We start from the raw sequence: 26,495 nt of genomic DNA on the forward strand, positions 1-26,495 counted from the left end.
ACAAAGATGCCGATGCATCAGGTATGAGTCAATGAGTGTAAAAGTTACACAAATAGTGAGCACACAAGATAATATGACTTTGCTAAGGTGTCCAACTGAGGGTACAAAGTAATATTACAATAATAAATTAATTAAATATTTAATAGATGCAGCTGGTAGCTCAGAAACACTTAAATAATTTGGAATGATAAAAGACTCTAAAGCCAATGAAAGACAAGAGACTTGGCAATCAATATCTTTTCAGTTTATCCATAAAAAATGTTTGCAAGGAAATTATTAAGTACAGCAGAAGATATATCTATAAGAAATACTAATGTACCTGCCAACGACGAGCTTCTTTGACACTAACGGCAGGTTCCCAGCGGCTTGGCTGAGGCAAAAGTTTTTGGCACGGCAGGCCAGAAAGTATACTACCCCCATTACTATTCCCATTACTGTAATGATTTCCTCCATTACTTCCTTTGTCCTTGGAATCAGTGAGAAGTGGTGGTATGGCTATTTTCTGCAAAATTCAACACATCAAAGACAAATATACATTATGAGTACAAAGTGCTTACAATAGTAGATAATCACTCACAACATAATGAGGCACTGAATAGTCCGTGTATGCCCCTGCTCTTGTGCCTACACACACACACACACACACACACACACACACACACACACACACACACACAGAAGTGATTTATCCTTTTACATCATTACAGCACAGAAGCACCGTTTAGGGGGGCAGGGAGGAGGGGGGATGGGGTGGGTCTTTGTGCTCAGTTCCTATTTGAGCTAAGAATATGGAATAAAAAGTCTAGCATGGACTAGTGACCATTCATATAGCCAGTCATTCTAACATCTGCCATACTGCAGTTGTGTGTTACAATATACTAAGCAAGTTTTGAACAACGAACCACAGCTCGTGCCCAGGCAAGCTTTGCGAACTACTTAATTCACCTTGTAAAAGATTTTAATTGGGCTGAAATTAATGCTCAATTATTGGCACCATTTGCATGTGAATAATTTGGATTTTATGTGCAAAAACAGTCGCCCCTGCTTGGATTTTATATGTAAAATTAGTCATCTTTAAATACTACTACGTATCGAACCTTGGTCTAAGGTAAATTTTAACCATTGGAAAAATGTTATGCTTTGTTTGGATTTTATGTGGAAAAACCAGGTTTCTCTGGGAGATTTTTAAGGCACGACACTTCTATACTTTAAACTTGTACAAATCCGTTCAAACTTTACACAAAGGTAGATAAATGGTTAAAATCAAAACAGAATTTTATTTATCCAATAATCTTTAGCCATTGTTAAGACACAAAGGTTTAAAGTGAAGCTAAATGTAGCATATAAATTACTTCTTATGTGAATTGAATACACAGAAATGGTTTACAGTGAATCAAATAAATAAAAAATGCATTATTACAATAAAATCAAAACTCACTTTCAAAAACCTAGCTTCATTCAGATTTTATGTGAAAACCTTTATCCATTGCCATGCTGTAGCAGTCTAGAGCTGCACATGAAATGCATGTAAGATCCAATTTTATGTTAATCACACATGCTCAGATGGATTAAAGTGATACAGATTATAAAATAAACATATTTCACAGTTTGGGTTATTTCACAGTTTGGGTTTTACATGTGAAAAATCACACATCTCCACATGAAACTGTGTTTTGTAAAAATGTTTTGCACTGTAAATGATTCATTTGGAAGCAATTATAAAAAACGTTGGTTATTACAGTTGATCATCATTAAAAAAGCTTGCCAGGAGGGATAAATTTCTGGAGATTGATTTATTCTTAGGGTGGCATTAAAACAATGTTTTGATTTTTGGGAAAGGGGGGGGAGGTCAATTTCTTCCCTGAGAAGGCCATTTCTTGCCTAAAGTCACCCTGTTACATGTATAGTGAGGGGTGTAAGAACAAACAGACACAAATTTATGTGCTTCTAGAGATTGGGGTGAGTAGGGGTGCAACTATAATAGAAAGTATCCTAGAGTGGGCATGCATGGGTCCTAAACTTTAATGATTGGTTGTTTCATATTGCATGGCATGGGTGGCACGTGTCATGTTATATGACATGAGATCATGTATCATGATATTTTACTAGTCATGACATAGGTACTAATAGTGACACATAAATAAGTGTGAATATGTCAAGATAATTTGATTTAAATGTCTTTGAAGCTGCTTGCTAAGTCGGAAAGCTAGTTCCCTTCTTTTACATTCTAAACTCTACCCAGGACATATTCATCTTTTTTGTGCTATGATAGGAGCGGTTTTCATTGTGGTGTAATTATATTCCATCCTGGGTATTGTACCAATTTATGAATGCAAAGCCTGATTTCAATTAAGAAAACTGGCAATGGAACTTTGCTATGGGGTAAAAGAAAGTAAAATAGAATAATAATTAGAGTAATACTAATGTTCCCTCTCAACCAAAAGAATATCAGGGTGTACACACGGACAAGGAAAAAAATTCCCAGATTTCTCCCGGATTTCCCGGTTAAAAATACACTTTATCTCAGGTGAAAATATACTTTTTCCCTGTTAACTGACAGTATGTGTTCTCTGGGAACCATACAACTTATCAGTCCTTTGAATGGTTATGGTTTTATACATGGGCGTAGAATTTTCCGGCGCATTAGAAAACGAATCACAGGGAAAAAAACACTTTTGAAAAGATCTTTGCTGTGCAACAACACGTGCACTGCATATTTTCGTATTACGAAAGTATAAATTGGAATTCCACCAAACACTGCACATTACTTTCCGAAGCATTGAAATCGAGATTGCGATGCGCTTTTGTAAGACAGTCATAGCTCACATCACGTCATCTCGCCAGGCGATGATAGTGGGTATTCAGAGTTTAGGACATGTGACGCAGTCAGCTAATAGCAGCATCACTGTTAAGTAGCGCGAACACACAAACAGAAAAAGTTAATGGTTTAAATTAATATACATAGTGTTGCTACATGAAAACCAAAGCTTTCACATACAATATTGGTCTATGAGATTAATATGCTACAAGAGAAGCTAAGCTTTCACATATAATGTTGGTCTGTTCTGCGCCTATTACAATTTAAGGTACATCACACAAAAGTGCTCGAAATTCATCTAAATGGCTCGTCATCAAAGACTTGACTTTTAAATGAGAATCAAATGGTCTGCGATTTAAGAAATTCATAATAAATTCTCGCCGATAGTTCAACTTGTGTAAAAGGAAATTTACTTTGACAGTACCGCTTGTCAAACGACCATTCGGAGTATTTTTTCTGTGACCTGTTAGAAATAGGTTCATTTCTGCATTTGCCAGAGAGCGCCAGATGACAGGCATCAACGCGCTTCTGCAGCTACAATGTCGTAGGGAGTCCGTATGTTCGTATATGTAAAACATTAAAAGATCTTACATTATGTCATAAAAGGAACAAGTCATCAAAGGACACTCCAAGAGCATTGGAATTCCGTGATTCATACTAAAATGTGCACATTTAAACTGCATATTCCCAGTGAAGTAGGCCACGACATGATATTAAGCTTTTCAATGTGGTTTTTGCGATGTAAATTTTCTTGGAGTACCAATACTGTGTTATCTCATGTTTGGTTATTTATTATGCCATAATGCCATATGGGCTAGAAGTTGAAATTGTGCACTTGAAATGCAGGAAACAGTGTGTGTGGAATTAAACACTTTGCTTCAAGTATATTTTCTGCCTCAGCGGAAGAGATTAAGAAAAGAAAATTTCTGTAGCAAACTGACAAAAATAACTTCATTGTTCTGCAAGGCAATTAACGCTTGACTGACAGAAAGGTGGAAATAAAATAAAATCTGAAACTAAAAACACATTTTAGCCTTCCGTAATTATGTGAATGTATTTTAATTCACTTGAGAGTTCCCGGCCACAGAAATCTGTTTTGTTTTCATATGACGCGAGAGCTGTAAACGAAGAGGAAACAGCAAAATCAATTCTGCATTTGCCAGAGAGCGCCAGATGACAGGCATCAACGCGCTTCTGCAGTTACAATGTCGTAGGGAGTAGACATACTACAAGTAAAAAGCTTTACGTTAGGAAATAGTTTCACACTTCAATCATATGCTCCAGTTTCTCAAGCATGAGACCGAAAAGTAGTAGTACAAAATGTGGGGCAGGTGGAGACTACCCACTTTCCCACTATAACTCAAGACTGCTCTGCGCGGATCTACGGCATTTCCGAACTGCGCCGCACCATCGAGCATTTGAGATAAGACGGCAAAAATTTTCAAAAATCAAATTTTCAAAAATCAAATTTTTAAAAATGTGTTCATTTTATAGCGCACATCATTTAAAAAAATAAAAATAAAAAATAAAATCCACCCTCCTTAGAAAATTTGTGCTCTTTATTCCCTATCAGCTACCAACTTGCTGCTTTGTGTGACATAAAACTAAATATAGGATACACTAAACCAGTAAAGATATGAGACAAGCACGACAACACACATTTCTTCAATCCTTAGCTCCTAGAATTTTTTTTCTCCCTAATCTTGCTACAGCTTTACATGGCGTGCTTTCCTTTCTGCGAAAGGATCTATTACCTCATCAAAGTTCATCAAATGTTTTGCAACATGAAAAATAGAAATGTCGTTGTCTAATACTGAAAAAGCTGTTAATACAAATAGGACACAAGACTGGTGTGGTTTCTCAATCTGATTACGTCTATTTTGTCACTGTCTGCTAGATAAAACAAAATAGGCCTTTTCTAAAACTACAACAATTGTAACACACATCAAATAAAAGAGACTGTTTTGGCACAAACGGTCATTTTTATAACGGCAGAATATAATTCACAAAGTACCAATATCAAATGCCTATTAGACATACTACAAGTAAAAAGCTTTACGTTAGGAAATAGTTTCACACTTCATTCATATGCTCCAGTTTCTCAAGCATGAGACCGAAAAGTAGTAGTACAAAATTTTTAAATAAACTTGGAATCGTCGTCATATTGTTCCATAATTTGTGTGGTGTCCCCGTTTCTTCCCCTTCCTTGTTCTAACAAACAGTCTTGTTATCACTAATTCTGTAACTATTCCTGCCAGTGTCAAGCTTATTCGCTGGTTAGGTTGACTAACTCTGCCAGAATCACCGGTTTAGTTATCCCACGATTATTCCCTGGTTAGGCGTTGTTACATGTTCGTACAACGTGTTTTCCACACTACTTCCAGAGTAGAACCTAAAGCAGCTGCTTGACAGGGACTGTACAACTGGCCCTTACTAGTATAGCGATCTGGCCAAAAATTTTCTGTCAAACTTTTCATTTTCTTGGATACACCAAGAAGGTAATAAGTAATCTTTCTTGCCTGTTATTCGTTTATTTCCACTCTGGTAGTCTGAATCTATGGATTTCGCTAGTAACTATAGCAACGCTCCTCATTCGTAAATCCAAGCAACCACACAGACAGCGGTTGGCATTCATCCGTTCGGCCGTACTCCGCTCAGCTCGTATAGCTCCTTTTATCTGTAGGAAAGTTTGTTTCTAAATGCGACGAGGATTCTCCTGACAGAGACATCATGTACACTATGCACACATTCACAAATCAACTTCATTCAGAAATAAACTTAGAATGTGTTCAAAAATGTTCAAAAACCGACGGGGATGTGTTTCAAAGTCATATGAATAATTGATAGACTAACATGCGTTGGATGCTAGTCACTTTGTGAAACAAGGTTTTTTTCCCCTCTAGAACATGGATTTCCTCCCCCTCCCCCTCCCACCTAGATCAGGGCCTGCTGTGCATGCATGATTCTGGCAGCTTGGGTGCTCCAGTAAAATTTTTCCCGGTAGCTTCTAGCTGCTTGCTGTGTCTGCTTACACAGCCAACAGCCACATTTCTGTAGCCAGAAGTGGGAGAAGGTACTACTCAACTGTGCATGAACGTGATCCCGCTCGTAACTGCTAAAACGAATCTAATCTAATGCAAACAGTTGTGATGTCATGCTCATCGGAGGCAATTTGTTGTTACGAAGCATTGCATCGTCTTCCTACAGCCTTTGACACATTTTGCTGTTGGCAGACGCTTGTATGAGCACTGTGTTTTCTTGCTGTATATGGTGCATTTCCTTTGCAATTTAAGTTTTATTTTCGTTTTTTCTCTCATTCATGTTTTATTGCTACGGTATTATTCTGCAGTAGCGGGATACAGTAATATCCTTTGTTAGAGAATCCATTCTTACCAGTCAAAATTACAAAAATTTAACTGAAAACAAAAACGACGACAAATTTCCGGAATTTAAAAAAATTCCCGGGTTGTTCCCAGTTTTCTCCCAGATGAAAAAATTCCCAGGTTCTTCCCGCATCTCCCGGTTCGTATAAACCCTCAATATGTAACTTTAGACCATGGCAGTCAGTATCTCTACGTACATTAAAAAACATAAAAGAGAGGGGGAATGTGTACAACATATTAATAAGTATCTAGGTACAAATCATTTCTGTAACGTCACTGTTCTCTTTTCCTCAGTATTTCAGAACTGTGTAAGAATAATTAAATAAGACCAGAGACAGGGATGTTAACAGGGGAGAGCATAACTTTTTTTGTCAATCAATACAAATTACTACTATGTCACAAACAAAGTAAATGGATGAAGTTCGTCTTTTGGCTGTATCCACTAATCACATAAAATGCCATTGCTACTTTCACAGTACAAATAACTTTATTTCGAATAGTTTCTTAGCAGGTGGGATGGTTGTGGAAACTAAATGAACTATTTATGGAACTAAGAAAATAGCACCATATTCCCACAAGCAAAAAAGTAATGTATTCCTTTTAGTTAGGATCTGTGAGTTGTTTCGAACATCACTGCATATTTTTCCTAAAGTTGTCAACAATGTAGACTAATATCTAATGAAAAAGAACAATGAATGAGTGGAAACCCCCCCCCCCCCCCCCCCCCCCCCCCCCCATGTAGACATCATCTTGTCTAGAATAACTTTCTTTCCCCTAATCTAAAATGAGTGTTATGCATGCTAGACAATCTTTTTCGACATATAACTTGGCATGACCTTGTTCTCATCAGTAAAACAGGCCACTCACAGTTAAATAAATGATTGTACATATATTCTGTTGTATTGACTGCTAGAGATGTCTACGATATTCTCATACATGTGGGATATGTTTATTAAAATTTCACCTTTATGTGAGCTTATTTTCAATACAGAAAAAAAGCATTACTACAAATGAAGAATGGCATGAGTACATAATAGCTGCTGGATGTGCATAATACAACTGCTATTCTTCAGGTGGCGATTACTACACAGCATGCTCAGAGGACATGCTCATGCAGCTTATTGCCATTTTTTAGACTCTGGGAAAGATAAAATCATTGGCATGAAGGACATAGGAGCATACTGACAGAGCACAGACAGTTTGCTGCAGTGCAATGATAGCACAATGAGTGGGTACACAGATGACTTGGTGAAGGGTAATAGATAGCAGTCATTCTGGAGACCCATACATTTCCAACTATTGGAATCACAGTAAGGAGAGCTATCAGAGATAACAGCAGGACTGATTTGGTAATTGTTGAAGGGAATATAACATATTTATCTGAGTATGAGATGACCCTGAAAATAAGATGGGCCCTTTTTTAAAGAGGCTCTTTGATCAAATTTAATTTTTAACGACTTCTACCTAATCAAAATTTCAAAGGCAGTTCCACTAATATACACTATCTGCCAAAAAAAGTTAACACTGTACCTATTCTCAACTTGTGGTATTTACTGACTGTATACAGTCTCAAAGCGAGGAGAAAAAGAAAGAGAGAGAGAGAGAGAGAGAGAGAGAGAGAGAGAAAACCTGTTTGCATTAATTTTTATCTTCATGTCCTTCTTTGTTTACTATCTAAGGCAGTCATCTGTGGTCACTATTTTTAATACTTGTACTAATAATAACATAATAACTGGTATCAGGGATGGTAGTTACAACTAACCAGAGCAAAGTGAGAGGGGGCGAGGGGGGGGGGGGGGGGGGGGGGAGGCCCTTTAACATACAAGCAGCAATGAAATTTATAATCGTGGTTGTCACAAATATTTCGCTGCTTCTTCCAACAGTTCAACATCTATCAAACAACCTGAGGATGTCACCATCCCGCCTTACGGCCCCCTCCCCCGACAAACATCTTACATTCACATTTCGACTCTTGTGCCAATATCTTCATCTCAAAGTAGGTGAGGCTGAATCAATCAAAAGGAATAACAATTTCAAGATGCATTAATAATCAATACCAACAAATGAAGACACTAATAAAAGCATACCATATTTACTCGAATCTAAGCCGCACCTGAAAAATGAGACTCGAAATCAAGGAATAAAAATTTTCCCGAATCTAAGCCGCACCTGAAATTTGAGACTCGAAATTCGAGGGCAGAGAAAAGTTTTAGGCTGCACCTCCAAATCGAAGCAAAGTTGGTCCATTGTAACATGAGACACAATTTAGGTCGAATGAATGACGATACAGCTACAGTAGTTTGGTTCGAATCGTAAGCATAGCAGTTAAGCTTTACCAGGTAGCCATTGCTATGCGTCAGGCACTCCGTCCGTATTTATACAGGTACCCTTCCTTTTTCACATGCTTCGTCTGGTTTGAATTGTTTGCTTATTTTCCTTTGATCTGATAAGTATCGTTCTCTTTGTTATAGGTGTTTACGTCACACTAAGCTGAAAATGCATTACTGTACTGTGTCGCGCATTGTTTGTCGCATCATGATAATGAGTGTTTACGACCTGTCGCTGCTCGCGGCACGGCTTGCTTTTGTACGCGCTACCGCTGCTTACAATTTTAAAAAATAAGAGAGGAATCGTCTCATTAGCAAAATGATGGCAAGAGACTGCCATTGTTGTTACTTACAATGCTGCTTTCTTTGATAATGATCAACAAGAACCAAATAATAGATAGCGTATGATAGGAGATGTTCTGAACCAGAGTTTAGCGAAAATTTTTCTCCGTTTGAAAATCTTTGCAGGCGCCTCTTTAGTACATTACATTCTGCACAGAAATTAGAGTCAGCTTAGATTTAAATATCTAGTCAATTGCTGTGCTTCATTTCTGACTGTTTCACTACTAGGCATAAGAATAATATGAATATAAACATGACATGATATGTATATTCTTCCACGTTTGTTATTGTCTCACTCTAGTTTCGTAGTTTATTAGGCAGACAGGAATTAAATGAGATAGCAGCAAACACGAAACAATACATGGCAAAATGTTTGTATTCGTATTATTCTTATCGTGAAGAGAATACTGCATATGATTCACAATTCATAAAAGTTCCTTTTAGCAACCATCTCTTCTCACAGGTAGGAAAAAATTCAGAACATAGAGTTGGCCATATTGACAAACATCCCAAACAGTCTTGCCAGTCGGATTTTTGTAGTACATTGAAATGCCGCTACATTCAAAGATGAACAATACGGAATTTGTACTTACTTCGTTGGATAATGTATGAAAATGCAGTGGTCGAAACACAGGGCGGAGAAAAAAAGCTCGTCTTCCACCTTTTTTTTATTTATTTACTGACACAGAGGTTTTGGCGCCAGTATTTATCTTTGTGCCTACAAAGCATGCCTGTGTAGCACTACATGTATTCGAAGGCAGAAGTTGATTGTGGAAGCACCTACCAACATTTTGCAGAACTTCTGCTTGCTTTGCACTCAATTCTAAGCCGCAGGCGCTTTTTGGATTACAAAACCCGGAAAAAAAGTGCGGCTTAGATTCGAGTAAATATGGTACTTCAAAATATTAAGGTACTCTTTATTGTAGATTTCTATACAAACTTTTAAGATTGTCTCATCATAAATTTGACAATTATTTCATGTACACTGCACAAATCGCCTGTCTTTGGCTGCGACAACACATAGTAGTGAAACTTTCCTGCATCTCCAACAGAGGAACAGGAACACTGAATGATATACGAAGATGCAAATTCTGATAAATCTTCAAAAAATAATTTATTTATGTATAGATGTTTCCTTTTTTGCATTCTGCTAGGAGCTCTAAGATCATTAAATGGTGTGTGAATATTCTGCATGACATCAAAGGCTGATGTCTCCAGTCCAATTACCACACTTATCTTTTCATGGCTGATCTGAAAGTGAGGTCATAATGAGTAGAGGAAAAAAGCACACTACCACATTTAACAGCAGCACCTTTCAGCAACAATGCTCCAAATTTGTGTCCTGTTGGTTCTTTCAATTGACTACAATAAAAAAAACCTCCTTAATAAGTAACGGATGTGGGGACATTCTAAGCCAGTACCATAATATGTGAATGAAAAACCTGGAAAAAAGATACACCAAGAAAGGAAAAGAAAGTAATAAAAAATGTACTGTGGTGGGTCAAATATTTGGAACAAGACAAGTAAACTTTTAACCAGTAACAGTTGACATATAAATAACATATTGGGATATCACAGTAGTCACTTTTCCGAAACAAGGTTGTATACAAAAATCTTACCTCGGGCCCATCGTAAACAGAGTTTTCCACAGTTTTTTGCTTATTTTCAACACTGAAATCAGAAACAGAGTCAGTTGGATGCCATGTTGTTCCTCCACCATCCGGCAACAGCTGTTCAATAATACCAGAGTCATACACAATTGCGGCTATCCATACAACCATGAACACCATAAAGCCACGCTGAACGATTCGAGTACGTGCCCAGAAATGCACCACACGCAGTCGCTTTGGTATCTGCAGATTGCAAAAAATCAAGTCTGAATTGACTGAAATATATACCACAAGACAACTTTTTACAATATAAGAACTACAAGATATCATACGATCTTCAGAACAGTTTATAAATGTGTGGAGGAAAAAAAGGGTCACCAAGAAACAGCACTATGGCAAGTATGGCATCACACTGCAGCTTATTGAATATCATTTCTTCTTTTCTCAAATACTTAAAAGCCATGGAGCATTCCCTGCACAAAATATTCATAGCTGGTGTACATCACTCAAAATTAAATATCCAAACATAAGATCCTGGAAAACCTCAAGAGAGGAAGAACTACTAACTGTCATCATGAAACATGTCTTTTGCACATATGGCATTTATTTTTGAAATAAATTGTCAATTTAATTTGAACAACTAGCTTAATGATAAAACTGCTGTGTTCCACCTGTGTAGACACACATCCTTTTTAAAGGAAACTGAGTTGTCAGCTATAGTCTTTTCAAAGCAGTAAATAATTTCAAAAGGCAAGTCACTACTTTGGTAATGTTTTGGGAGGAAATTTAATTACACAAGAGCATTCCAACAGACCAAAACAAATACCAACTCCACACATTTGGAAGTAATTGAGGATGTACATAAAATGCTTTACTATAACAAATGGTTTTTAAGCATGAACTGTTTTTATGTCCATGTTACAACGAAAAGTAATTATGGAACAGTCATCAATACAGATTAGGGGGTGGGGGAGGGGGGGGGGGAGAGGGAGAGGGAGGGGGAGGGGGAGGGAGAGAGAGGGAGAGGGAGAGGGGGGGGGGGGGAGAGAGAGAGAGAGAGAGAGAGAGAGAGAGAGAGAGAGAGAGAGAGAGAGAGAGAGAGAGAGAGGAATCGGCAGTAATCTTGCTCAAAAAAAATCATCACAGAATTCACTTGAAGTAGTGGCGGGAACAGGCTGTTTTCCTATTTTCAGATTTTTGTTATTTGGAGAGATTATAACATCCAAATCACATTTAAGGTCAATATTCTCACAAATATCTCTTATTTTTATGTAATTAAAGCTCAAAAATCATTAAATATCAAGATTTGGTCATGTGATCGAAAATGCTCTGTTACTGCCTGAAGCTTTGGTGACGTCATAGACTATGAGTAAGAGGAAGCTGTGTGTGTGTGTGTGTGTTACAGGTTGGTTGATTGCTTGATTTGCAGGAGGGGACCAAACAGTGAGGTCATCAGTCTCATCAGATTAGGGGAGGGGGGGGGGGGGGGAAGTTGGCCATGCCCTTTCTAGTTAACCATCCCAACATTTGCCTGAAGTCATTTAAGGAAGTCACGGAAAACCTTAATCAGGATGGCTGAGTGCAGGTTTGAACTGTCATCCTCCCGAGTGCAAATCCAGTGTGCTAGCCACTGTGCCACCTTGCTCGGTCATGTGTTACAGGGGTGTTAGCTGAAGTAACTATGTTTTTATGTACTTTTCTGCATATAGTTTAGCTATTTAGTGACAGAAAATGCATTCACAACCTTTGAGTAACAATAGGAAGGAATTTTGTGACTGCTGATAGTGGAAATCTTACAAAAATTGATGCATTTATTTAGAGTAGAGATATGTGTAAGGATGGACATTCTTTTCCCTGCTCCCTGCAGCATCATCGAACCTGTTCAAAACCAAGGAATTACAGAACTTTTGCAAAAGGGTCCGTATCTTATATCTAGATTGTTGACTATTAGTCATGAAATATGACCCAAGGCACAGTAAAATTATTCATGACAAATCTCAGTGTTGATTTACACTGTACAAGATACTCAGCAAAGGTAGTGTCCACAGCATTCACTCTGCGGCCAACCAATAGTGCATGTGACTATGGATAAGGAGAATTTAAGTTCGATTCCTGGAAGGGTCATGAATTTTTAAAAGTTTTACATGAAATATGAAAATACCATTACAAAAAACTCAATGTAGCAATTGTTTCTATGGTGGGATGTATTGTATATACCTTCACATTAATCTTAGACTGAGAAATAGACAACTGAGAGTAAATGCATTTACTTTTCTTACAAAAATTACCATTTTTGGAAAGCATTGCTAGTATTGAAGATATCCCATACTCCCATAGTACAACATGGTGTAGGGAGATGAGGTAAACTAACATCAATGTCTCAAACAGACTTAACTTCATCTTATGTAAAATGATGAAACTTCAAAAGATTAAACAATAAAGATCCTAGATGGAAAACATTGTTTCCAATAACATAAAAAATGTATGGTCGCATTAACTACAAAATATCTTTTTGAATATGACATGTGTGAACAGCTACTGCAAATGTTAGGTCATATAAATGCCAAGGGATACACAATAATACTCTGTTTCTAATTGGAGTGGTGACATTTTGTAAGTGTGATTTTTGTTTGCATATGAAAGGACTGTTGATTTGTTTTATAAATAAGTTAAAATATTATAGCAGGCTACATTTGAACCTATGGACATCACCTTACAATATTGACAGTCCACCATTTTACCAACTGAGCTACCCATGATGTGCAAGGAAGTCACTCAGAATTTAATTTCACTGACCGACACTTTCCTCCTTTGTGACAGAGCGAAAGCTTATTTGGAGGTAAATTAATGTTAACTTCAGAGAGCAAGATATTATTAATTAGGTACAGAACATTTTGTTGATACAGAGTAACCAATTTTTATGCACCTTCTCATTCTCTGAAACACTCAAAAACAATTTTTCAAGAGTTTTTATGGATACATTTGTACAGTGTGGTACTATACACCATTTGTAATCTATTTTCTGAAATGCAAATTCCGAAACAAAAACACTCGTATGAATTAGCTTAGTGAGTAGGAGCAGTGAGCCAGTCAGTTACATTACAGGCTTCACATGTATTGAATGAAGCGTTTTAGTGGGCTTTCAAAATATTTGAATTTCGTTTCAGTTTTTACAAAAGAATGGTGAAACTGTAGAAGGAAAAAGCACATTATGAGCATAAAATAAAATAAGGAACCATTTACAACAATTTCCAGAATACAGTAACATACCGTATCTTAATTTAGATTTGGAGCTTTATATTATTAATATGAATTCAGGTCTTTACCACTGTGCTCTCTCATTCAGTCAGTAACGTACACTGAAACATGGCTGGAGCATGAAGATAAAGACAGAATCTGAACTTACGAAGTAGAGGTAACAGTTTTAGAAGATAGAAGACATTTGAAGAGCTGTGGAGGAAGTAAATACAAATTAGAAGAAAGTGTGTAAACAGTGCCTAAATAGGCAGGTATTTAAAAAAATAGTATCTGAAATGAAGCATACAAATTCCAATTAATGTTCTCTAATAAGGACCTAGTTAAACCAAATGGCTTGGCAATGTCCCGTACAAAGCAAACAAGACAATTTTATTGATTCTGCTGGTTGCTCCATGCACAGTCAGGTTTGACATCACAAGATTTGGTAATACAACTGCACAGTTTGACTGAAAGTCATTTTCATCATGACACACATAGTTAGGACAGATTTTCTTGGATAAAATTAGCCTAGGGTCCTATCAACAGTTTGATTCATTTGTGGTTCTGCTACTTGAAATTTGGTGCAGAATTCTGAGATCTTGTTCAGGGCGATATTACGCTTGGGGAATAAATAGACTGTGGTCTTGTGCAATTTTGGACTCTGAAGCTTTGGATGTTAATAGGTCAATAGACTGATTCTGGAATTTTGCTGGAGATTTATATGGTATCAGCTTTACTTCCAATTCTGTTCTGTATTGGAGGAGTAGTAGTACTGCACACAATCCTCTCTGAGTAGAAGAGCGGTTTCTGTTTTCATGTGAAAGGGATAGTTCTCTGATGAAAAAGGCATTGAGTACACTAAGCTGACTCAAGTGCATTATTAATGTTTTGCAGTCTCCGTGCAAATTTGGTTATCACGGAATGTAATACTGGTGGTACCAATTTGTTTGTTCAAAAGAGAATGATATCGAGAACTAAATGACGACGGAGGATTTTATAACAGGAAAGTTCAAGTATGAACTACGAACACCACCATTATTCTCTTCAGAAAATTCTCTGTCACATGGCCAAACTCTTGTAACATTAGAGGGATTGAGTTACAGCCCAATGTAAACACCTGAAGAGGATGAGCTTTGCTTTTATATGTTAAATATTGAGTAAAACTGGTGGCAGCACTAGCTGTTTTTGTTTGTTAGGCAAGACTGGTGATCGGACATTGGGGTACACTGGCCCTCAAGCACAGCTTGGCATGTAATTGAAAAATAAGTAAAATCAACTGCTGGAAAGTCCACACTGGAATAACAACAATATTATGAAAAGGACACATTTCTACTCACCATGAGGATGACACACTGAGTTGCAGACAGGCACAATAAAAAGATTATCATGTGCTGAACTTTCAGGAAAGGGAAGCACTCTCACATTGAACGAAATCAGCAATCTTGAATGGGGTGGGTAAGGGGGAGGGATAGCAGGGTACGGGCAGTGGAGAGAGAACAGTGCTGTCTGGAGGAGCGTGCACGCAGAGACTACATGGTACCTGGCAACAACGCCAGGCACAGTGTCAGGAGGCTGTGGCGAGATATGAAACGAGAACAGCAAAGAAGAGGAGCTCCCCTTCTTTTCTGCTTCCCTCCCTCCCTCCCACCTTCCCACTACTTTGCCTAGAAGTTTTGTCCTGGTGCCACCTAGCCCCTGCACACACTGCCAGAAAGTGCTCTTCACTCCCCCCCCCCCCCCCCCCTTCCCTGCCCCAATCTGGATTGCTACTTTCACTCAACAAGACAGTTGCAGCTGAAGATAGCTGTCATGTGCATGAGGCGTGTCTTCTTTTTTGAGGAAGGCTTCCCCCAAAAGTCAGTATGTAATATACTTTTTTTGTGCCAGTCTGCAACTCAGTGTGTCATCTTTATGGTGAGTAGCAATGCATGCTATTCATAATATTGTTGAAAATTAAGCAACAAAGACTCACTTTTGACAACATTACTGGATTTCCTGACTTGTGATTATACGTCTTTAAAGTCCACTGAAGTTGAGATCGGAAGATCACATTGAGAAAAGTAAAGAAAAATTCAAGAAAAGTTAATTTTATTTCAAAGTACTGGGCAAAATATTACACAAACTGACAATTAAGGATAGATAGTAGCACAGTTGTTAAGAAAGTATTTAGCCAAGAATATTTTGGAGTTAGTAATTTCATTGGAAGGGCCAGTAAAGTTGATTATACCCTATTATTATTTAAAAGTAATATCAAAGAAAGAAAAGTCATGAAACTGTGTGACTTCTCTAATAAAAATACATGCAAGCTTACTAGAAACTTGCCATAATACTGAAAAGAAATAAGCATTAATAAATAAAGCAAAAATGTATTTCATTAATCCCCCCCCCCCCCCCTCCACTCACTCCCCAACAGCGCAGCCTCCCAATGCTGCATCTAGTAGCCAACTAGGTAGCACTAGCATCTTACCTCACCCCAACTCTGCTACCACCTCCCCCCTCCCCCTCCAATCCCTCCTTGCCCCACATCTCTTCTGCACCTCTACCATCCACCCCAAACAAATCACTGCTCATCTCAGACACAATCGGAGTTGGGCTTTAGCACGTGCATCCAACAGTTGCTGTCTGTGTATGAACTGTGAGTGCTGAATGTGCGCAAGTTCTGTTGTCTAAATCTGATGAAAGAGTTTGATAGCTGAATAATAAATAGCAGCCATCATGTCTGTCTCCCACTCACTGCCTCCTCTATTTAGTGAGTAGGAATTATCCTTTTCATATTGTTGAGACAGACAGACAGATGGAAAGTTACCAAGATCATTACAGAGAAGAATTTTAACTGTAACAACACATGAGGATAAGAAAATTTTGGCTTAAGGTGCAGACAAGGTATTTCTTAAGTCTAACAAGGGTGGAAACACAATTATTAAAATATTACTTCAGATACCAAATAAAATTTAATGCTTAGTGTATTCAAGACTTTGATACATAAGGAGAGAGATCTTGTAAGATGCTGACATACCTGCCCCACTATAATGAATTTATAAATAACGTACAGGAAATTAGTAAAAAAGATACCCACAAGGACAGCAGCAGAATTGTATGTTCTTCCCAATGGTGGAGCCACAATGCTTGCAGGATAGCTTGCTGAGGTTGATTCCAAACGAGGGTGTGAACGAGAGCGATGCAGACCGCTTCGACGATCTGCTACACTGTCACCAACATCAGCGGACAGGAAAGAAGATCGCGAAACTGCAGCTGTGTATGGGGTACTGCTAACACCTGATGAACCATCTAATCCACTCAAGTCTGCTCGTCTAATGTCTGCAGCCAACACAGTCGAAAAAAATACAACCTGTAAAAAGAGAGAGAACTATGCAAGCAAATACAAGATGTACAAGTTTCTCTAGTCTTGTATGCCCAATTTGTTATCCTCTTTGTTCCAGCAGTCCACAAATGTGGACCTATGTTCGTTATTTTTTTCTCCGCAAATACGCGTATTTTTCCGCTTACAGACCGTCGGTCCACCAGCGTGGACCTTCTATTTCTCAGTTTCAACATGAGAGCGCAGCACCTCGCAAAGAACGACTGATGTATTTGTTTACAGCTGGTTGTGCACTCAAAATGGCTGCTACTAGAAGTTGGAAAGGTATGTAAATAATTATTATGCTCAAATATTAGTCTAAAATGCTGTGATTTTTTTCTAAAGTGTGTTAACTCTTCTAGATGTTGAGAGTTAATTCAGATTTGAATATATTTTGTTTATTACTATGAAATAACTCATTTTCTGAAGGTCCTCGTATGTGGACCTCAGCTCATAATATGAATTTGCTGACTTCAATTTCGTCTTTGACAGTAGAGTACTGAAGTAACTCTCCTTTTTATACTTTACAGATATGAATGAAATATCAACTGACGAGCAGTTGGAAGCGCTTCTGAATGACAGTAATGCCGAATCATCTGATGGGGAAGATGAAGAATTTTCATTTTTGACTGGAGATTTTCCTGTTGAACCTGAAGCCAATGATGAAGATAAAGCAACAGTAGATGAGACTGTGGATTCTTCTGAAGAATTACGATAGAAATGGTAGGTTTACCCCATATAGTAATGATCAATAATATTATAAATTATGTAGCAAACTTACTCATGTTTTTTTCTTACGGTTTTGTTTATTTGTAGATCCCCAAGACCAAATTCTTGTTCCACAACATCTGTCAGTGCGGTCTATGAAGTGGAGGAAGAAAGAAATGCCGTATTTGAATCCTTGTGAGAGCGAAATCCATCTTCCAGATTATGAAGAAGAGAAAGGAATTTTTGAATCTTTCTTGAAATACCTTCCTCTGACATTCTGGGAAGAACATGCACAACAAACCAATTTGTATTCAGTTCAAAAATGACAACACAGATCTGTTAACACCAGTGGAGCAGAAATGTTGCATTTAGCTGGAATACATGTTGTTATGGGAGTTCTGGGCTATGCACAAAGTAAGCTGTACTGGCAGCAAGATACTCAGGTTCCAGTTATTGCTAAGTGTATGACAAGAGACCGTTTCTATGAACTGAGAAATTATATGCATTTTGTGGATAACACAAGTGAACACAACGAGAAGCTTTGGAAGGTAAAACCTTTTCTTGATTGTGTGCAGAAAAAGTGTCTAACCCTTCCAAGATCACATCATCTTTCCATTGATGAATAGATGGTGCCATTTTCTGGTAAATGTGGCTTTGTGACTTACGTACCATCAAAATCTAATCCATTAGGTTTAAAATGCTTCATTCTGGCTGCACCTGATGTCCTTGTGTTGGACTTCATCTTTTATACTGGGTCAGGTACTGTGTCAGCTGAAGATATGAAAGAATATGGTCTCGGTGCAGCAGTTGTTAAGATGATGACAGAAAGTGTTCCTAGAGACAACCAGCATTGTGTATACACTGATAGATTTTTCACAAGTGTAAAATCTGTAGACATGTTGCTGGGAAGGAAAATTTATCAGACAGGTACAGCATGAAGAACAGATTGGGTCCAATAGTGAAGAAATTGAAAAAGGCTATTTAAATGGGTGGGAATGGGAAGAATGAGTTAGGGAAGATGATAAAATTTGTAGTATTAAGTGGAAAGACAATAAAAGTGTCCTAATACTATCATCATGTGTTGGAAGCAGCCCTCCAACCACATGTAAGAAGTGGTCAAGAGAACCGAAGAAGAAGATAGATGTTCCTCAGCCAGTGGCAGTGAAGCTTTACAATGAAAACATGGGAGGTGTTGATCTCTGTGATATATTTTTGTCATATTACAGATGCTACATTCGCACATCAAAATGGCCTGTAAGAATGTTTAATCATTTTATAGATCTCGTGATTGTCAATTGTTGGGTGATGTACCGCAGATGGTGCTCAGAAAATGAAATACCCAAACAAAGAAGGTTGTCACTGATGGATTACAAAATGCACATAGGCAAAGCTATGATTAATTACAAATATGTTGAGCCTGTAGCTAGAAGAAGAGGGTGCCCTTCTGTAGTCAATTCCTCTTATAGGTAAGATGTAGATGATGTACAAAATATGGATAGAAAGCCAAGAAGAGCTCTGTCACAACCAACTGCAGAAGTTAGGTTTGACAATGTAGACCATTTACCAAAATTAGTTGAGGCAAAGAATGCCTCAAAATGCAGGAACCAAGGCTGCAGTTCCAAGACAAGGGTCATCTGCATCAAACGTGAAATGTATTTGTGTGTCATGAAAAATAATTGTTTTGCAGCCTATCACAAAAAGTAAAGATTCATTTATGGGCAATATCAAGTTATTATTTGGCAGAAATTGTTACATGATTTTTTTTATTTTCTTTCATTTGCAGAGTATCAACAGTAACCTGTATTGGAAACACTGTATTTAAAAATACTGAAATTAAAATACTTATTTTCTGTGTAAATTAACATATGTAGTTAAGTTTACAACAAATAATTATTTGGTTGAAAAAAAAAAAGATGTTTTTACTGAGGAAGAGAGAGAAAAATGTAATCAAAGACAAGTACATATCATGATAACTGTGACACAAGGTCCACACATGTGGACCTCCATTTATGCCCTAGTGAATAACCAAGTTTTTTTTTTCTTTGGCATATGTGTCATGCTTGTATACTAGTTTGTTGGAAAATATGAAAAGAAAAATTTCCTGTAAATTTTTTTCATCTCAGGAGTGAAGAAGTTAACAGAGAAATTTGTCAAGTTTGTCGACATTGTCAACCAGGAGATATGCTATATGTTTTAATATTTTTTTTTATGTTAGGGACTGAAAACCCATTAAGTCAAATTACACATGCATGTACCAAATGCTCAAACCTGCAGTTCCTCTCATACTGACCAGGATTACTATCACAAAGACTCAGTCATCAGTATGGTATGGTAAAACTAAATTGTTTCACGATGATCCTCAGTTTGTGAGCTTTCAGTCCCTAACATAAATTTAAAACAAAAAAAAAGAAAAAATTCTGCACGTTTCATTTTGAAAGATTGTCACAACAGTTTTACCTCTAAAGTTACACAAATAAATGGGAAAAATTCAATACAACATAAGGATGTTATCTTATCCCTGTGTCTGAAGAAGAAATAGAAGAAATATGGTGTACAGCTGAAAATGATTTTAATGGGAGTAGCAATGCGTCACCAGTGACTTAAAAGTCACTGAACAAAAAATTCCTTCATCCATGAAATAGAGAGAAGAATTAAATGAAGTGGGAGAATTATGTGGTCCATCCAGAAAGTAATAAATGTTTTGAAATAAAAAATTAACAATAGGGGAAAACCAAATTTTATTATATCCGTTTTATAAATGGTATACTCTTAAGAGCCGGCCGTGGTGGCCGAGCGGTTCTAGGCGCTAGTCTGGAACCGCGCGACCGCTACGGTCGCAGGTTCGAATCCTGCCTCGGGCATGGATGTGTCTGATGTCCTTAGGTTAATTAGGTCTAAGTAGTTCTACGTTCTAGGGGACTGATGACCTCAGAAGTTAAGTCCCATAGTGCTCAGAGCCATTTGAACCATTATACTCTTAAGTTACTTTTCTACATAATCGCCATTCAAATTGTGCCACTGTGGCACAAGTTATTCAATGCTTTTCAATATTGTCTCTGTAAAAATTGGCTGCCTGCAGTTTTACACCAACAAAAGCCTAATCACAGATCGCACCTCACAAATAGTGGGATTTTCTGCTGCAGCATACATTCCCAACATGTCGCACAAAGCAATGTAGCAGAAACACAGATCACACACTACTGCAGCCGGATACATTCTGGGAGTAGGAATGTTATAGCACCAAGATGGCGGCTGTAGCTCAGCCCACCACCACAATAGATCAAAATGTGTTACTTTCTAGATAGCCTTGGTATTATAGGATTATGGGGAAGTTATACTAAGGTCACCACCTAATAACTACATTTTTTCATTGCTTTATTTGGTTTTGGAATTAAATCCCATCACAGGAAATCCAGTGAACCTTTTCCCCTTCTAGTTTCTTACACATTCCCTTTCTTATACTTCTCTCAGAAAATTTTACAGGTACTCAGTGTAGAGGATGAGAATTCATCATTATTCTTTGGCATTTCAGTTCTCTATTGTGGATTACCAATTTTTTAAATTCTGTGTATGGTTCAGTCAAGCAGTACTTCATATACATATTATTAACACTTTTTCATGACATTTCATTTGTCCCATAAACATAAATGGTACAAAGTCAAAGCATGTAGTTACACTATTGTCATGAAACAGGTAAACACAACTTCAGAAAAACTATTAGTCTCTGCTGCTGATCAGACTGAAGATGCACTGGCATATCAAAATTGATTTACTATATAATCTTTTCTAAATACAAACTGAAGGTGCTGTAGAAAAAAAATTTTGGGAGACTTCTGTTATCATCTCCATCAACTACTAACAACACATTAAAAACTTCTCCCTGAAATTTCTGGGAAGAAGTTGGATACTTCAGTAAGTACTGAAAGACATACCACATTGGTGTCGTCGTCAGTTAAAATGGAGAACAAATCTGTAGGTAAATTAGCTGCTGCATTCTTGTCTGAATATACACGGTGGATGGAAAGTTTCTTCCTTTGTTATTAATAGAACCACTTAAATTTAAAAAGTGTCAGAAACGAATTGTAAAAGGAATTCTGCGTGTAAATGGAACATATGGCTGCATGAAAGGAGTGTGAAAATAGCCTCAAATTTATTAGCAACGATTTTCACTGGTCATGCCTTGACTGTTTGCAGGATGAAAACAAAAAACTAACTTCCACAGTGAGTTCACAGGAAAAAATTATTAAAATGCTTCGTAGTCACACTAACACTTTAAAAGCACAATCAACAGTGCAATGCAAGAAAATTGTGACCTAAAATGTAGGAAAAAATGTTTTTGCAAAACAGCAGAGCTGACAGACAAAAAGAACCTCAAACTTGGACAGAAAGCTACAAACAACAAGGCTGCTGCACCTAAGGAAGAAACTCGTGTGGAAGTCGCGAGAACCAAAAATAAATACAAGTGGACAATTGTAACTTACAGTAAAAGAAATTCGAAATGTCACAGTAATGAAAAACAGTACAAAAACAATGAATTCCTTCTTATAGGTAATTAAGTACTAAATTTTATTGTATGTATGTACAACAAAATTTTATCAATGGTATGATGCTGTCTGCTAACATTAGCTGTTCTTTGTTTAAGGTGAAATTTTACCAGAATTTGACGTGTCTCCTGTACCTGAATCAAATGATTTAATTATGTACATTATGAAAGAAATACACCACAAATCACAAAAACAGATGCTGTATGAACTTTATGCTAGTCTGTTTTACTTGATTAATCATAGTGAATACATTCCCATAGTTCTTTGTTGCTGGCAAGTGTTTTTATGATGGTGCACTACTAAGCGGAACATTTTCATAAATTTAATGAGCAGAACATTTTCATAAATTTAATGGCCCTGTACTTGGTAAGTTAATGAGAATTTGCCATTCAATTTTTTTTCCTTTTTCTTTTTTACATATTCTTAAGTCTTCAATTAATGAAAGGACAGAAAATAACTAGCCCTCTATTGTTTTGGCCACAACCTGTAAATTTTCAGATAATGTTAAGGAAAAGCATTCTTACATGCATGATGAAGTTACCTGGTGACACAAACAGTCTGGATGTATCAGGCTTCACTGTCTTTAGCATCCTTATGTTGGCAGAAACAGCTGAAAATCAGTGATCCTAAGTGAAGGTCGAATGTATGTAAACTCGCGCAAAAGCAGCTGAAAGAATGAATTATTTCTGCCACTTAGGTCACATCCAATAAGATTTTTAAGGTATGTAAACCTCATGATAGCACAAATTATGGAAGTTCCTGGCAGATTAAAAATGTGTGCCGGACTTAGTCTCGAGCACGGGACCTTTGCCTTTCACAGGCAAGTGCCCTACCAACTGAGCTACCCAAGCATGACTCATCACCCACCCTTACAGTTTTACTTCCGCCAGTAACTTGTCTCCTACCTTCCAAACTTCGCAGAAGCTCTCCTACAAAACTTGCAGAACTAGCACTCCTGCAAGAAAGCATGCTGGCGGAAGTAAAGCTGTGAGGATAGGCCGTGAGTCGTGCTCGGGTACCTCAGCTGGTAGAGCACTTGCTCTTGAAAGACAAAGGTCCCAAGTTCGAGTCTCTGTCCAGCATATAGTTTAAATCTGCCAGAAATTTTCATATTGCGCACACTCCGATACAGAGTGAAAATTTCATTCTGGAAAGATCCCCCAGACTTTCTCCAGGAGTGCTAGTTCTGCAAGTTTCGCAGGAAAGCTTCTGTAAAGTTTGGAAGGTAGGAGCCGAGGTACTGGCGGGAGTAAGGCTGTGAGGATGGGTAGTGAGTCATTCTTGGGTAGCTCAGTTGGTAGAGCACTTGCCTGCAAAAGGCAAAGGTCCCGATTTCAAGTCTGGGGCTGGCATACAGTTTTAATCTGCCAAGAAGTTTCATATAAGTGCATTCTCTGCTACAGAGTGAAAATTTCATTCTGGAGCACAGATTATTTTTCCATGTCTCTGGAACTAAATGATTAATAAATTTTAACCAGATCGATGAAAAGAGACTATTGCAAAGTTTAATTTTCTTCAACTTAATTGATTTACACATTGCTTATTTAAATTAATTTTTAACTTTGTCTTTATACTGCTCAGTGATTATTTGCATTTTTCATCTCTTCTAAGTACATCATTAAAAATGGGATGAAAACATGAATATGTTGATTATTAGAGACAAAACATTCACTGACACTTCCGCCACAATGCCAGGCATCTTTCAGTATTCACTGCCCTCAGGATGATGAGATTTCACCGAACTAGCACGGTCTACTAACGTTGTCTCTGTTCACACCATCTGGCCACAGTAGCTTCACAAAGTTGTCAAACAAAGTGGTAGTCATGAAGTTGTTCACTATTTCTCCAGACCTATGAATTTTAAGAACAACAACAATAACAACAACAACATTTGCAACATCGGTGGTTTCATCTATGGATAACCCAGAGCTTTTGGCCGATAAAACTAATTTGTATTTTGTTGAGAACCTCCTTGTAGAACACAGATAAACAGTTCTTTCCCAATGTAGATTCACCTGGAACTGGATGTGTTGTGTACTTCTCCAATAACTGTCTGAACTGTGGATCTTCAGGATTCTCCAATATGATGCTGGAAGAGAGACTCATCTCATCCAAGTCCTTGAAAAATGATTGTGTGGTTGAAGATTGACCTGTCTGCTCAAATAACAGCATTTGTCTGCTGTCCTATTCAACATGTCCCCATTAAAGGTGAAGAACTTCTCTCTAAAATCACAAATAAAATCTCGCAACTTCATGCTGTTGGAGAAGTTTACTTTCAGCATGTTGAACTGGACTGAATTTGTACTCTGAACAGTGTGACCACATGTGCATTGTTTATTACGTTGAAAGCCGTTTTTGTTGGCTTGAAGAGCGTTTTGTTGACTCTACACAACAATGTCATCTCAGCAAACAGACTAATGCATTACATCGACTGTCTACTGTAGTCTTGATAAATATACACAGTAACTGTTGTGTTTATATTTGTGACAATATCACCTGAAACATTGTCACGTGAGCAATAATATTCTGTTGTTATTGTTGTGTCCTTAAAGATATGACAAATATATGCATTTTTGGCAAAAGTTGGTCAACATATGAGCTATTACTAAAGAAGAGGGAAATATTACTGCACTAATTGCCTGGATTTGTGTATAAACTGTTGTGAAATTCATGCTAAAGCTCACGGAAAAATTATGCCTTTCATTAAAATCCGGCCACATGTATAACACAGTCATCTAAAATGTGGTGCATTGTGATTTGTATAACACTTGCTGGGGGACCGATGACCGTAGCAGTCTGGCCCCTTCAATCCCACAAACCAACCAACCTCTTGCTGGAGGACAAAGCATTGCATCATAGGGCTACATCCTATGCGAAGACGAGTGAGAAGGACCTCACTTCGTTTGTGTGGCTACTGGAGTGTGTCATAGCCGATCTACTTAATTTATTAAGCATAACTTATTGCCTGTCACTTCCAGCCACTCATCTTCCTATCTACGCACAACTCTGTACCTTAACAGCAAGGTGATAGCATGTACGGAAATGGCACACTGAACTATCTGACTACCATGACACACCTCCTTGGTTACTACATCTGGAATTTTATTTCCCGTTAGTACCCACATTCCCTCGTATCCAGCATAAGACACTTCCTTCCCCAGCCTCTGAAGGTGGATGAGGGCATCCTGGATGTCTTGTGTTACTGTACCTGCTGGGTACATGTATTGCAGAGAGCGAAGGGCACTCAAGGAGTTGAAACAAGTGAAACAGCAGTTGCAACACATCTTATCTGCTCCAGTGCCCTTGAGATCATGTGTAATTCCCCACTGAACTCAGCAAATTGTCACAGTAACAACTTGTTGAGTACACAATAAGAGAAAACAACAATGCAGAAAAGGGACTCCATCTGCTTACCCTCATCTGTGAATGCAGCTATATTGTTGCAGTGCTCATTTAAAATATGGTAATATCTTGTATTAATAACTTATGGAGGAGTGCAGTCTCTTCTGTACCTCACCAAATCTGAAACTGCTTGGGCCTCTGCAACAACCAGGTGGCAGTCAGTTCGAGCCCTAGATTAGGGTTTGTACTTGCCCTACACCAAGTGACTCCATCTTGTGCTTCACACAGATCCCAAATAGCCTTGTTGCTCTTACACGATTTTAGAAAAAATCTTGTGGAAGAAGATGAGCATGTGAATTCAGAAAAGCGAGGCACAGCATGAGGGATTGCCGCCATGTAGCGCGTGGCTGTTCCCCAGCCTCAGCACACAGACTGCGTATGGGGCTGGTCCTGTAAGTGCCTACAGCCAGCCTGATACACTCATGGCAAATAGCATTAACGACCATCAAGAAAGAAGGTCCCGTTGATCTGTACATTGTGCACCTATAGTCTAGATCTGACCTCACAAAAGCCTTTAAAAAGAACTGGAACAGCCATGCCCAGTCCATTCCCGAACACCTGTAGCTAAGGTGACTACTTTCTGAGTCCTTGCCTTCAGGTCCTTTATGGGAGGTAACTGCTGTATCTCTTGCTGTCTTCCACAGCACAGTCGCCATCTACACAGCGAGATGGCTCCACCATCTCCTCCAAAGAGATGGGGAATGTGGTATCTGCATTGCAACCCAGCTACACACCACACAACAGATTACTGAGAGTTGCTGACCTG

The 26,495-nt window shown here is 38.0% G+C and overlaps 1 protein-coding gene across 1 annotated transcript in view; it reads right to left on the reverse strand.

Annotated features, from left to right (window-relative positions):
• Positions 1-26,495, reverse strand: part of LOC124595100 (sterol regulatory element-binding protein cleavage-activating protein) — a 241,904-nt gene that overhangs the window by 113,858 nt on the left and 101,551 nt on the right. Inside the window, exons 10-12 of the mRNA XM_047133693.1 lie at positions 16,794-17,066; positions 10,490-10,723; positions 320-502 (exon numbers count right to left, since the gene is read on the reverse strand). Coding sequence (XP_046989649.1) covers positions 320-502; positions 10,490-10,723; positions 16,794-17,066 — 690 coding nt within the window. The remainder of the gene's footprint in view (positions 1-319; positions 503-10,489; positions 10,724-16,793; positions 17,067-26,495) is intronic.

This window comes from Schistocerca americana, chromosome 2 (assembly GCF_021461395.2).
Source record: "Schistocerca americana isolate TAMUIC-IGC-003095 chromosome 2, iqSchAmer2.1, whole genome shotgun sequence".
In the NCBI taxonomy this organism is placed as follows: domain Eukaryota; kingdom Metazoa; phylum Arthropoda; class Insecta; order Orthoptera; family Acrididae; genus Schistocerca; species Schistocerca americana.